Raw genomic sequence first — 14,549 nt, 5'->3', positions numbered from 1 at the left:
TTTGTACACCACTTGTGTGCCTGGCAGGCGAGGTGTGATGACATCATAGGTCACTAGGCAACCCAGAAGCAGGCTGCCTCAATGCTAACAAGAGAGAATCAGATCCCCTGTAGCTGGAGTTATAGACAGTTGTTAGCTGCCCTGTGGGTTCTTGGAATTGAACCTGGGTCCTCTGGAAGAGCAGCCAGTGCTCTTAGCTGCTGAGCCAACACTCGAGCCCTGATCATGAGCTCTTGATTCTGCTGTTTGTGCCTTGCAAGTGCTGGGATTAAAAGTACGCACCACCACATCTGACTTCCCCAAACTAGAGCGAAGTATTTCATATCTGTGTAGTTTCACATGGAAATTTATTCTAAGGAAATATAAAGACATGTTCAGATAGTGAGGGGCGTTCTTTTGCAGCATTAGAGATTTATTTCATTTTAAAATTATGTGTATGTGCCACGTGTGTGTAAGTGCCTGAGGAGGGCACAAGAGGGCATCAGATACCCTGACCCTGGTATTAAAGGCAAGCCTCCTGGTGTGGGTGCAGGGAACACAGCTCATGTCTTTTGCAAGATCGGTACTGGGTCTTCTGCGCTGAGCCATCTCTCCAACTCCTTTACTGGAACCATTCCAAACCTCACAAACATTAACAGATGATTGGTGAAATAAATTATGATTTACTTTTAAAAAGCACTTACACAGTAACGGAAATTATGTAGAAATTTATTTCTGATGTATGGGGACAATGAATTCTAAAATTGTATGTATGTATGATGTCTAGTTATCAGAAAAAGTTTTCAAGAAGGCTAACACAACAAAATGTCATGTATGGTGAGCAGATGCCTTTATGTAATTTTATAGTCTTCATTGTGCTTATTAATTTTTTCTTAACTTTTTTGATAGCCTAGATAATTAAAAATTTGAAGATACTATTGGATCACTTTAAACACATTAGTGACGCAGGAACATGGTTAAGGTTAAAAGCAGATTTAAAACCTGTGTGTTATACGATCCTAGTTTTGTTGAAACATTTTTGTGTGTACGACTGAGTTTTTCTCTTGTGTTTTGTCTCTTAAAATGTAGTGAAGAGCCTAAGAAGTAAAGTAGCAGAGAGCAGAGACTGGTTTAGTGCATGTTCAGTGGAAACCAGTACCTTCCTTGTGGGATAAACATCTTTACAATCATTTTGGCTTTTGTTCATTTTCCTCTTGCTTTGGCAGTTGCCTTTCTGGGCTGTAAGGACACAGAGTTTAATGGCTGAAAACAGCCACTGTCCTGCTGACCACCTCTTTGTTTTCACTCTCTCCTGGGAACTCAGCACAGGGTTCCTAGAGCCTGGGGCTCCGCAGTGGTGAGCACGGGACACGGTGCTTGCAGCATGTCCACTTGGAAGACACAGTGAACGCTCATCTGAACAAATACACAGTGGAAAACTGTGTTAGCCATTGGGGAAAAACTGTGTATTAGATAGAGAAAATAAAAGGATGGTCAGGGAATCCGTTCAGATAGGAGCGTTGATAAAGGCCTCTGTGAGCAAGTAGCATGTAAAGACACCTCTAAGTTGCATTTTGATATTAGACACACGGAATGTGGACGGACAAGAACTCAAGGGACAGGGCGAGCACACACATACAAGATTTTCTTTTTTTAATTTTATTTTTTTCTTATCAGTTACATTTTATTAACTCTGTATCCCAGCCGTGTCCCGATCCCTCATTCCCTCCCAGTCCCTCCCTCCCTCCCTCATCTCCACCATGCCCCTTGCCAAGTCCACTGATAGGGGGAACCTCCTCCCCATTCATCCGATCCTGTTTTATCAGGTATCTTCAGGACTGGCTGCAAAGCTCTCCTCTGTGGCCTAACAGGACTGCTCCTCCCTTGGGGGGTGGGGAGGCCAAAGAGCCAGTCATTGAGTTCCTGTTAGAAATAGTCCTTGTTCCCCTCACTATGGGAAACCAATTGGTTACTGAGTTACCACAGGCTACATCTGAGCAGAGGTTCTAGGTTACATTCATACATGGTCCTTGGTAGCATGTCAGTCTCAGAAAAGACCCTGTGCCCAGATATGTTTGGTACTTGTGGAGCTCCTATCCTTTCCTCATCAGACTAACTCCCCTTCTTTCTTATGATTCCCTGTACTCTGCCAAAGGTTTGGTCATGAGTCTTTGCTTTGAAAACACTGCTAGTTAGAGTTTTTCAAATGCTCTCAGTAGACTCCTGTCAATGTTTAATGTGCATCCCATCTGTCTTTCAAAACGAGGATTGATAATCTTACCCCATGTCCGCTCTCTTGATTATCTTTTTTAGGTGTATAGATTTCATTATGTTTATCATATTTTATAGGTCTAAATAAGTGAGTATATACCGTGTTTGGCTTTCTCCTTCTGGGATATTTCACTCAGGATGATCTTTTCTAGGTCCCACCATTTGCCTGCAAATTTCATGATTTCCTCCTTTTTGATTGCTGAGTAGTATTCCATTGTGTAAAAATACCACAATTTCTGTACCCATTCCTCCGTTGATGGACATCTGGGTTGTTTCCAGGTTCTGGCTATTATAAATAAAGCTGCTATAAACATGGTTGAGCAAATATCTCTTTTGTGTACTTGAGCAAACTTTGGGTATATACCTAGCAGTGGTATAGCTGGGTCTTGAGGAAGCACTATTCCTAATTGTCTTAGAAAGCGCCAGATAGATTTCCAGAGTGGTTGAACCAGTTTACATTCCCACCAGCAGTGGAGGAGGGTTCCCCTTTCTCCACAACCTCTCCAGCATGTGTTGTCCCTTGAGTTTTTCATTTTGGCCATTCTGATGGGTGTAAGGTGATATCTCAGGGTCGTTTTGATTTGCATTTCTCTGATGGCTAATGAGGATGAGCATTTCTTTAAGTGTTTCTCTGCCATTCGATATTCCTCTACAGAGAATTCTCTGTTTAGCTCTGTTCCCCATTTTTTAATTGGATTACTTTGTTTGCTGCTTTTCAGCTTCTTTAGTTCTTTGTATATACTCGATATTAGTCCTCTGTCAGATAAAGGATTAGTGAAGATTCTTTCCCAATCTGTAGGCAGGCGTTTTGTTTTGATGACAGTGTCCTTTGCTTTACAGAAGCTTTTCAGTTTCATGAGGTCCCATTTATTGATTGTTGCTCTTAGAGCCTGTGCTGTTGGTGTTCTGTTCAGGAAGTTGTCTCCTGTGCCAATGAGTTCTAGGCTGTTTCCCACTTTTTCTTCTAACAGATTTAGAGTATCTGGTTTTATGTTGAGGTCTTTGATCCACTTGGACTTTAGTTTTGTGCAGGGTGATAAATATAGATCTATTTTCATGTTTCTGCATGTGGACATCCAGTTGGACCAGCACCAATTGTTGAAGATGCTGTCTTTTTTCCATTGAATGGTTTTGGCTTCTTTGTCAAAAATCAAGTATTCATAGGTGTGTGGGTTTATTTCTGGGTCTTCTATGCGGTTCCATTGATCCTCCTTTCTGTTTTTATGCCAATACCATGCAGTTTTTATTACTATTGCTCTGTAGTACAACTTGAGATCGGGGATGGAGATACCTCCAGATGATCTGTTGTTGTACAGGATTGTTTTGGAGATTCTGGGTTTTTTGTTTCTCCATATGAAGCTGAGAATCTTTTTTTCAAGGACTGTAAAGAATTGAGTTGGTATTTTGATGGGAATTGCATTGAATCTGTAGATTGCTTTTGGCAGGATGGCCATTTTCACAATGTTAATCCTACCAATCCATGAGCACGGGAGATCTTTCCATCTTCTGAGATCTTCTTCAATTTCTTTCTTCAGAGACTTGAAGTTTTTCTCAAACAGGTCTTTCACTTGCTTGGTTAGTGTCACCCCAAGGTACTTTATGTGGTTAGTGGCTATTGTGAAGGGTGTTGTTTCCCTAATTTCTTTCTCGGCCATTTTGTCTTTGGTATACCGGAGGGCTTCTGATTTTTTTGAGTTGATTTTGTATCCTGCCACTTTGCTGAAGGTGTTTATCAACTGGAGGAGTTCTCTGGTTGAATTCTTGGGGTCACTCATATATACTATCATATCATCTGTGAATAGTGACACTTTTGACCTCTTCCTTTCCGATCTGTATCCCCTTGATCTCCTTTAGTTGTCTTATTGCTCTGGCTAGGACTTCAAGTACTATGTTGAAGAGGTAGGGAGAGAGTGGGCAGCCTACATACAAGATTTTCATGCAAAAGAAATAGCTTTGCATCACACGCTGAGCAAGACCAACCAGTGCAGCTGTAGAGTTCGTGGCCAGGCTGGAAAGGTGTGGCAAGAAGTCTGGATTTTACTCCGAGGGCAGCGGACCACAGAGGATTATGTGAAACAGCTTAAAAGGCCTCTGAGGCTGCTCCAAGGAGAAAGAGGTGGAGCATAGCAAGGGAGAAATCTGGAAGAGGAGCTGGGAGTGTTCTGAGCATCTGGGGATGGTGGCGAGTCATGCCATGCCGAGGAGGGAGGCTGAAGATACTTTGGAGGTGTATTTTGTTGGTTGTGTTGTAGGAGACAGTGATGGATCAGATTAGAGGCAGACAGTGCGGCGATGCTGTTCATTTGTTCTATGAGCTTGGTAGATCACATAGATGGTAGTGAGGTTTTCTTAGGGGCTAGGGTGCATAGTGGAGGACTATTTAGCATTGGCTGTGTTTACTCTGAGGACCCTGCGAGATTCCTAGGTGAAAAAATTTATATGATGTCTATTATTTATGTGAGATAAGCCTCTGCAGTGGGCACGTATATGTCAGAGTATTTAGCTCTGCAGTGGGCACGTATATGTCAGAGTATTTAGCCCATGGGTGGTACTGGCAGCCACATGGGTAGATGGGATTGTCCAGGAAGAGGATGTTTACAGAGAGAAACAGAGTCAGTGGTTGAGCCCTGATAAATTTCAAAATTCTAAACGCACAGAGGTGGCAAAACACTGTAAGAGGGATATTTCTCAAAGGTACAAGTCTTGGGGGAATATGGTGCTAAGGAAACCAAGGGAAGAGGGTTTCGAAAGAGTGGGAGTGATGGACTGACTGTTTGGGAGAGCTGAAAGGGCTAGTTATGCGATGGGTGACTGGGAGGTGTCACTGGATGTGACAGTCTGGGTGCTGTAGAAGGAGGTGGTTGCCAGAAAACCAGATTTAGTGCAGTGGTGATGTTGGGAGCCTGATTGGGGTAAGACAGAGAGACTAGGGAAAGAGAGGGAGGTGGGGGGAGAGACAGACACACACACACACACACACACACACACACACACAGACTGTATGTGCAACTTTTAATAATTTCAGCTCTGAAGGAGGATGCCAGTAGCTGCAGGGAGGGGAGGAGGAGAAATAGGGGAGGCTACTTTGTTTATTTCCCTCTGATAAAGGAGATTCTAGTTAATGAGAGTGACTTAATAAAGAGGGAGAGATTAATGGTGTAGGAGGGACAGCTGGTGGGTGGCCAGCTCTGGTGGTGAACAGCGGTATCTGGTAGCAGGAGGAAAGAGATACAAGTTGGTTCTTGTGACCTGCAAGTGAGGGTGTGCTAGGCACTGTGCTAAGCATTGACTCCCGGATATAATCCTCTCCATTTGACAGATTCGGGGACTGAGGTTTAGTAGAGAGGGGCAGCAAGGCCTTAGTTCCGAGCGCATGCCTTTCTTCCTCTCACTTAGAGACTTTCCCCTGTGATGGCGTATCAGTTTTCTCCAGCTGCCATACAGCATCACAGATGGAGCCGCTAAAACAACAGACATTTATTTTCTCACAGTTCTGAAGACTTCCAGTTCAAGATCAAGGTGTTGGCAGATTCGGTTTCTCCTGAGGCCTCCTTCCTTGCCTCGCAGATGGTCACTTTCTCGCTCGTCCTCACTCGGCCTTTCCTCTGTGCTCCCCCGTGTCTGGTGTCTCTGGTGTGTCCTGATCGTTTTCTTACAAGGACACAAGGAGGATTGTATTAGGAGAGCACAGGGCTGTAATGGCTTTCTCTGAACCTGGTCACCTCTTTTAAAGGCCTCCTCTCCAGGTGCATTTACCTTTTGAGGTTAGGGTTTCAGTTACGAGTTTTAGGGAACATGATTTATGACAGAGGACTTCCTATGGCATAAGGCCGGGAGAGGGCGCCGAGAACATTCTGCAGATGTAATGAGAGTAGAAGACAGTGGGAGACTGATGGGCATTGTAGTCCTAAGGGCAGTTGTGTTTGGAGATAATGGACATGCGTCCAGCCTGCCAGTTAACCGAGTCTGCAGCCAACAGAGCGGTCGGTGCATGTGGAGTAAAGAGCAAGACTTACGCATGTTGACCGGGTGCTGGGTCTTCCTGGGCTGACAAGCCAAAACATCATCTCTTGTGCACAAGGTTGAAATGCAAATGAACTTTAGTTATACCTTCAGCACAATTCCAAGTTACGATTTGTGAGAGACCTTTCTGTTTATCCTCCCCTCCCCTCCCCCTCTTCACCCTCTTTTAAAAGTGTGTGGATGTTTTGTCTAAGTATGTAAATACACCATGTGTATGCCTGGTGCTCATGGAGGCCGGAGGAGGGGAACAGATTCCCTGGCACTGGAGTTACAGATGGCTGTGAGCTGCTATGTGGGTGCTGGGAATCAAAACCAGGCCCTCTGGAAGAGCAGCCAGGGCTCTTAATTGCTGAGTCATCTCTCTGGTCTCCTTACTATTTTCAAGTAGTTGAAAAGAAATCTGAGGGCTGAAATTTTGTTGGTTTCCCAAATATAGAAAGTAATTTGAACATTTCCCAACCTGCTCTGTAAGCTGTCTTTCGTGATTGTGCATTCATTCATCTTTACCTTCTTCTTTCTTCTTTTCTTCCACCTTCATTCGCTGGTAACCTCCTGAGTACTTACTAGGTGTCTGGGATCTAAGAATAAAGAATCCATAAGTACTGTATATTTATATTATGTACACACACACACACACACAGAGAGAGAGAGAGAGAGAGAGAGAGAGAGTGAAAGAGAGAGGTGCAAAAGCTGTTCTTAAAGTATTAACTCATTGTTCAAGCAAATCCTATGACTGTTGGGTACCCCCTCAGCACTGGGCAGAGTCTTAAGACTGGATAAGTAAGATGCCTCTCAACAAATCACAACTTAATATAGAAAAATACACAGGTAAGTGAAGAGAGACAGAACGATGTGAATATGTAAACTACGCGAAGATCTCAAAGGAGGACGTGGCCGTAGTGTCTGTTTTCCCGTGCATGTTTGGAAACTCTTTGAAAGGAGCTGTTACTGCATCTTAATGAAAATCACTATAAAAAGAATGCCCATTCATCTCATAACCATGTCTGAATACTTGCAATCATTCTGTAATGATGGTTTTAAAGCTCTTGAATTATGAGCAAGCCAGTGAGTCGGGGGATCTTTGACTTTCCTCCTCATTTTCAGCGTATGGACCACAGCCTGCGCCGTCATAGGCTTCCTTTTTTTAGGTAGTATGATGATTGACGGTGCTCCCGAAATTCTCCACCTGCTGAGTATCAAAACTTGAGAAAAGCCACAGTAAGGAAACATCACTGTGATAGTGAGTGAGAGAAAGTATAAGCTGGCCTGACATATCTCAGATGTTGGGAACTTAGAACTATACGTTAACATGAGTGTTTCTTGTAATGTCATTATAGAAATTATGATGAATGATAGGTCAAAGACGTTCGGAAGAAAATGGATTTTGTCGGTTATATAATTGACATATTTTCTGGTATTGCCTATGTAGAGTTTATCTCTGAAAAAAATGTTTATAACCAAATGCTATGGGTTAAATGAAATAACAGGTATTAAAGTCATTGCTGTCTTTGGAGAAGATGTGTTGTGCCAACCCAAGGCCATCTATCTGCAATGTAAACTTATTTCTTTGGGAAAATGTGTTGGAAGCGGGAAGGAGAAAGCGCAAGTTAGAGGAGTGGAACAGGTAGATTTTAGAATCAGCGATTAGCCCAGCAACTGCTGACCATTGTTTTGATGCTGTGCAATGAACGTTTACTGTGTGCATGCTGGCTGCATCTCAGAACTGTAACTCTAGAATGTGTCACAGTGGAGAAAGCACTGGTTCGGGAGTCAGGAGAGCTAACGGCTGCTTAGCTCTGCCAACCAGTGCCTCTTCTTCCCATCTTTAAGACGAAGTGGTTGTGGGAAAAGGGCTCTAAGGTTCTCCCCGATCTGATATTATTGTTCTGTGGTTCTCAGACCCACACCTGTCGAAAGCATTTTGACTTTCTTTAAGTTGCTTAAGCCAGCGTTTCAGTTAGATGCATCCAGGAGCTTATTCCCATTGGCTGTTGGGAACAGCAAGGCCTTGCTTCTCCGGGACTTGATATGTCTTCTGCTAACCGCTGACAGTGAGCCATACCACCTAAAGGCTCCCTGGGTAGCCTTAAAGATTGAAAGGACAAACGGACAGTATTGAGAACTCTGTGGAAGAGGAGACCAGAGAGACGTTGACCATCATGGCTCCTTGGGATTTGCAAAGAGGAATGACTAGAGCTGGGCCATTCACTACAGCCAGGTCAAAGGTCAGGTCAGGAATGTGGACAATGCTGGTGACTCCAGGTAGGTGTAGGAGGGTAACTACACATGTTTAGTTCCTCCTGTTCTTGAGACTGAGAAGCCAATCTCAGAAAGCAATTAGGATGGTTCCTAATTTATGCAATTCATTGGAAAAAAATGTGACCTTTATTATTTGTGTTTTTATTGCCACATAGTCTTGTGTTCTTTCTTGATACTCACCAAGTAAATATACTCTTGACATATTCATACAGTTAAGCACTCATCAGACACACTTTCATATTCACGACCGAGCTAAAGAAAGCCCGATTGTAACTGATGCCATTCTGCAAGGGATACCCAGTTTTTCTCAGGGAGTTTTAGAGTGTTGAGCTTTCTACTTCATATTAAGCATAACTCTTTAGAGACAGAGACTTATATTTATTATTGTTTTGCTAACAGGAAGCTAATCTTAAGATAATCAGGAAGCAATTAGAATAATGCGTTTTTTTTGTTTTTGTTTTTGTTTTTTTTTAGGGATTGAAAAAGGAATAGACAGTTTGTATAGGAATATCAATTCAGATAACTAAAAATAATTTAAGTGTTGAATGCAGTCATAAGAAATTAAGTGTTTTGTGTTAGTATTTCTATCATGGAGTTCCAGTAAAAATTTACATGTGTTTTTAAGAATGTGGGTTGAATTCTTGTTCATAATTATTCACTATGTGTTTGATACACATTACAAGAAGGTTCTTCTTTTTCTTCTTTTTTTTTTTTTTTTCTTTTTGCTTCTATCTAGTTGCGTCCAAGATCCGGTACTTGCAGGAATATCATAACCGAGTTCTCCACAACATTTATCCCGTACCATCAGGAACAGATATTGCAAACACCCTGAAGTACTTTTCACAGACCTTGTTAAGGTAAGCCTTAAATGCCCTTGCCTTTGAGAGAATTATTAGGTAGTACCGCTGAATTTATTGGGGCGTAATTTCACTGAAAGTCTCAAAAGGCCTTAATTCTCTAGTGCTCTGCCAGAAGAGTCTGGACTCTAGTCCTCGGGGTGTTTTGAGCAGATCAGATCTCAGCTTACCTGGAAACGCTGGTGGCATGGCTGTGGCCTGCTTCCTCAGTTCTTTTGGGAGATCTACAGATGAAAAAAAAAATGTATGTTTGACACAAATAGGCATGGTTAGAGTTTTTAAAATTGAGAATGAGATGATTAGAGTTTTTAAAATTGAGAATGAGGAGCACTTTGAGTCTAAAAGAAATAGAGATACATGACAATTTAGGTTTATTGCTAGTACGTCCTGGTTCTCCAATTGGTACAGTAATAGCAGTTGCTTCTGTCCTACGAACCACCCTGATAATAAGTTTTAGGAGGTCAAGGGGATAGTAACTGCACAGGAGCTCTTTTTACTCTATCTGTTTTTACTACAGAGCCCTGAGGGCCGTTCCCCTTCACACTTGCCACTAATGCAAACAAGCAAAGATGAGCCTTTTCCAGCAGGGTAGCTGTCTTTGACAAACAAGGTTGAAGAATTCAAAATATTTTACTGATCATTACACGCAGCGCTCTCTGGGCCTGTTGCCACAGTCCTTCTGGACTCACTGCCATTTCTGCTTTTCGGACAGCAGCAGGACTTCTCTGAGTCGGGTGCGGAGAGGTCACACTTTGGAGTGACTGTAGTGGCACCGAGGTTTCTGGTGGCCTGTCCCTGTGTGCAGGCAGACTGACCACATATGGAGAGAAGCACGCGGGTCTCAGCAGTCACTGGTCTTCCGCACCAACATCTACTGGTCTTCTTCTTTGGATCCTTTCTTTCGAATGTGTAGTATCCCTGCGCTAGTGTGAAAAGATTCTGTTTGTCAGGTTCATGATGTATGTTGTGCTCTCATAGTTGGCTCAGGTCCCCGGGACAGGCCATTTCCACCTCTCAAAGGGGATGGAGTAGTTATCCAGGTTTTCACGGTAATAATCAGATCGAGGCATCCCGTTCCATTCTTTTACATTTTCCTTTTGCTTTTGAGGCTGGGGACCTATGTCCCCAAATGGAGAGATGCTTTCCTGGTAGGAAAAGAGCTTGGCACTCAGGGCTCTGGAATTGTGCCAATAAGTTAAGAAAGTCAGAATATTCTTTTAAGTTATGTCTGTTACTCATGAGGGTTCTGTTCTGACCTCGAGGATGAGGTCGGGGTGACAGCATCGTCGTGACGAAGCTGGTGTTTGGGTAGTCTATTCAAGCTGGCTACTTGTGTAACTGCACATAGTCCATTTTAGAGGGGGTCACTATCAACAGCGGCTAATGACGGCAGTGGCAACAGCTATCATAGCATTTTGCTATGGTACCTATATTTCTTCACATCAAGTTCTGCCGTGAGCTCTTTCACTGTAACATCTTGGGATTAGATAAGGGTTACTACTGTACACATTTTACAGGTAATGAAACTAAGTCACAAGCGTTGCTCAAGACGCCACTCAGTATTCTATATCTAGTAATATTGCCGTCATCGGGTCATTGGTGACACACAGCGTGACACCTGTGCCGTGCCGCTGCTCTCTAGTTACTTTCACACAGGATGGACGCTTCTTCCTGATAAAAACTTGATCTGGCCTTTGGGAATGCCAGCATCTGTTATGAAGTCCACAGGGCAGTTTTGGCTGTTTGTGAAATCAAGGGAAGAGAGGGATTGTTTAGTGTCGAGACTTGCCGTCTTTCCAGAATTTTCGCTAAACTGAGCTGAGCCGATGTGATGGGGATGGGACAGCAGCTCCCAGATGCCTCGGTTCCACCTTGCACCCAGGAGGTAGCGGCAGGGGCTGGATCAGAGCAGGGCTGGCAGACCCTGTTGATAACTACATAGTACGCCTGTGCGTAAGACAGTGAGGAGTGTAGCGACTCTTGGGTGGGACTTGAACAGGAGTATTTACTGGTCACCTCTTTGGTCCAAACCCTATGCATTTTCTATCTTCTCTGTGCCTACTGAAGCTTATTTTTCTTAAAATAAAAAAAAAACCTGAAAATACAAAACTTTCAAGTTTTGTTCTATATGTTGAACATATGTTAGACGCCCTTTGGCTGTTGGCAGCTGCATCCATTCCAATTGTATTTCCATTTCTTCCTCTTAAAAAGCTAGTAGAAAGTTTAAGCCACATGGGGTGAACTAGGCGTTTGGCTCTTTGAGTATTGTCAGCAAACACCTCTGGCACAAACAAGATGGTTCCCTTTGTATTTGTATAATCTTTACATTCAGAATTACTTGCTGCTTCCTGAACTCAGGTTCTTGCAGAGAAACAGGAAGCAAAAGCTTAGTACTGTGGCTCATGTCTGAAATCTCTTGGAGGCAAGAAGAATAAGACTTGGGGCACAAGTGTGTGGCACCATTTTATAGGAATTCACGAAGCTTTATTTGAGTTGGGATTGCATTGTCAAGGCACCAGTTCTCTGCTGTGTCTGCATTCATGCAACCTCGCTGACTTCCAGGAAGCTTTGTACGGATTTGGAAGGCTGAGGTTGGCTTAGATGTTCAGTCAGCTTGGCCCACAGGAGGAGAGAGGTTGTACATTATCACAGCTGACTATAAGATCAGCAGTGGCCTCCGCATAAGATAACCAGCCTGCCGATGGTCTCTCAACTGGAGCTGAAAGAGTCTTCTGTCTATCCGGGTCTGGCAGCGGACACGGTATAACAGAACTCTACCACAGAGGTTGTTTTGCTTGTTTGCCTCTTACCATTAAGGGTGGCAGTGAAGGTCATCATCTAGCTTAACCTGCAGTGCATTCTGGTGTTTGCTTACTTCGCATAGAAGCACTTTGTGATCACGTTTAGATGATCTGAGGTCTTTAATCTTGCTTTTGACCTGGCTGCCTGTCTAGGTTCCTAGTTTCCTTCCTGTTTCAAACTTGCTGTTGGAAAGCCTTCTCTGCCTCTCTCTCTCTTCTGGTGTTCTTGGAGCTGCTAGAATGTTAATCTTCACATTTGCTACCGACTTGTTAGAAAATGTGAATATGTTTTAAAAGAGGTTCTACTCTCAGCCCAGTAGTATTAATTGAATAGGAATTGCTAAGGACAGACACACACACACACACACACACACACACACACACACACGCACGCACGCACGCAATCTGAAATCCACAAGATAGTTTTCAAAGCATCGCACAGTCAATTTATTAAGGCAAATGTCAAAATTCTTAATTATTTAGAAAATTCATTTGATGAATTAATTTTCTGTGTAAGAAAAACTTCAGGGCACTCAACCACTTCCCCACAGGGGGCTGGTCTTTTCTTGACAGTGGAAACCAGTGCTCCCACAGAGGGCCTCAAGAGGAAAGGAAAGCAAAAGCTTCGCTGTAAAGTCCGACTCTTCTGACAAGGCATTCCTAATATTCTTTTTGGTTGAATCCAAGTATAGACCTTTGGGAAAGAATTTCAGATGTGAAAATCGATGGTCATTCCCAAGTTAAACAGTTTGGTTGGGGAAATAAGTAATTTTTTTCTCTGAATAAACTTCACAAAACATCATGAAATCACAATGCATTGTACATTGATTCATGAGCCCTTCTTAAGTTTTCCTACAAATGAACACATTTCCTTACATTGAGACATGAATAGTAATTTAAAACTGGTTTCATGGATAACTCATTTTCGCCATTTTTTTTTCTCAACTTCACCTACTTGCTAAATCTAAAGGCAGTGAAAGAAAATTTGACTGTTTCAATGCTGACATTCATCCCTCCCTGAATGTAGGGCACTGTGGTGGCTATCACTTGGGAATCCCACACGGCCAAGAGGGAAAAATACCCCAGCAGTAACCGCCAAAGTTGATTCCCTAGAGCTTGTCACAGCTTTGGAACAATAGCAACGCTTAGTCCGTACTGTGTTATACTTCCCCCACCAAGGAGATGGTTGACCAGACTTAATGAATACTTTAAATATCATGTCTTTATGATAGTCACATCTTTTTATTGACTAAGGGAAAGTGTCATCTTCTAGAGAAGATGCTTGCAGTTAGCCAGCTTATGCTGAAATTCGGGGAAATACAGTGACATACTGATTTTGTGATTCTGAAGGGATTTCAGGGGGTAGACTTCTGTAAGACTAAAAAAGTGTTTGTTACTAGACTTATCAGTAATACAGCATGTAAAGATGGTAATCTGAGGAATAATTTAGTTTTGTGGGAAACTATAAAGTCTGATGCAAAAGAGAGTCCTTTGTGAGGGATATAGGCAGGTAGCTAGAGGCGGAATGCTTCTGTCATCCCATTGCACAGTGTAAAGTTACAAAGCCCAATATAGCACACACTTAAACAAAGGTAAATTAAATCCCTTTGAACGAAAAAACCAAATACAACAGCTCCTAAGTTCTTTATTGCTAAGAGTATTACATAATTATTCTGAAATTATCTTTATTATCAATTGTTTTTCCCCTGGACATTGGGTAACAGAAGACAGAGGAAATCGAGGTAAATTAGGCACATAGAAAATAAAAAGCATGTAGCCATTTTTTTTTTTTACATTGTAATGTATTTCTGCGCTAAGAGTCAATAAAAATCGGAAGTAGTCAACTTGACCTAACAAGCATGCCGACACTAACCAGTTCTTCACGTCACTGTGACACTCTAGATGTCACACCATTAGCTGGGAATTTAGTAATGCTGGATGCACATAGTAAGTATAAACCAAGGCGGTTTTTATGAAATGAAGCATTTAGGAACTGTTCTCTATTTGGGCTAACAAATGAGAGTACTGCAGGAAAGCACTTGAGTGCTGTAGACCATTAGTGCATAATGGTTGCCTACTGATAAATAGCATAAATCTAATTTTAAAAACCTAGACATCTGGCTAAGCAGTAATTTCTTTGAATTTTAAACCAACAACTTTGCTGCGTTATGACTCTTACTAACAGTTTTATAGATTTAAATGGAGACTAAAAGTAAAATTATTTTAGAGGCTATTTTAAAAAACTTTCTAAATTATCTTTTCTCTAGTTTTTAGTGAGTTGTGTTGAATAATGAAGTAAGTAAGAGCAGTAACATGAGACCTTGTATGATGCACAGCTTTGTACTAGATGATGCTTGCT

At 42.4% G+C, this 14,549-nt stretch overlaps 1 protein-coding gene across 5 annotated transcripts in view; it reads left to right on the top strand.

Moving 5' to 3' along the window:
• Nucleotides 1-14,549, top strand: part of Unc79 (unc-79 homolog, NALCN channel complex subunit) — a 230,250-nt gene that overhangs the window by 35,170 nt on the left and 180,531 nt on the right. For all 5 annotated transcript variants that reach the window (XM_055592859.1, XM_055592860.1, XM_055592857.1 and 2 more), the window contains exon 2: nt 9,269-9,389. In XM_055592859.1, coding sequence (XP_055448834.1) covers nt 9,269-9,389 — 121 coding nt within the window. The remainder of the gene's footprint in view (nt 1-9,268; nt 9,390-14,549) is intronic.

This window comes from Psammomys obesus, unplaced genomic scaffold (genome assembly GCF_907164565.1).
Source record: "Psammomys obesus unplaced genomic scaffold, mPsaObe1.curated_primary_1811, whole genome shotgun sequence".
NCBI classification, from domain to species: Eukaryota; Metazoa; Chordata; class Mammalia; order Rodentia; family Muridae; genus Psammomys; species Psammomys obesus.
This window is presented reverse-complemented; position numbering and strand designations above follow the sequence as displayed.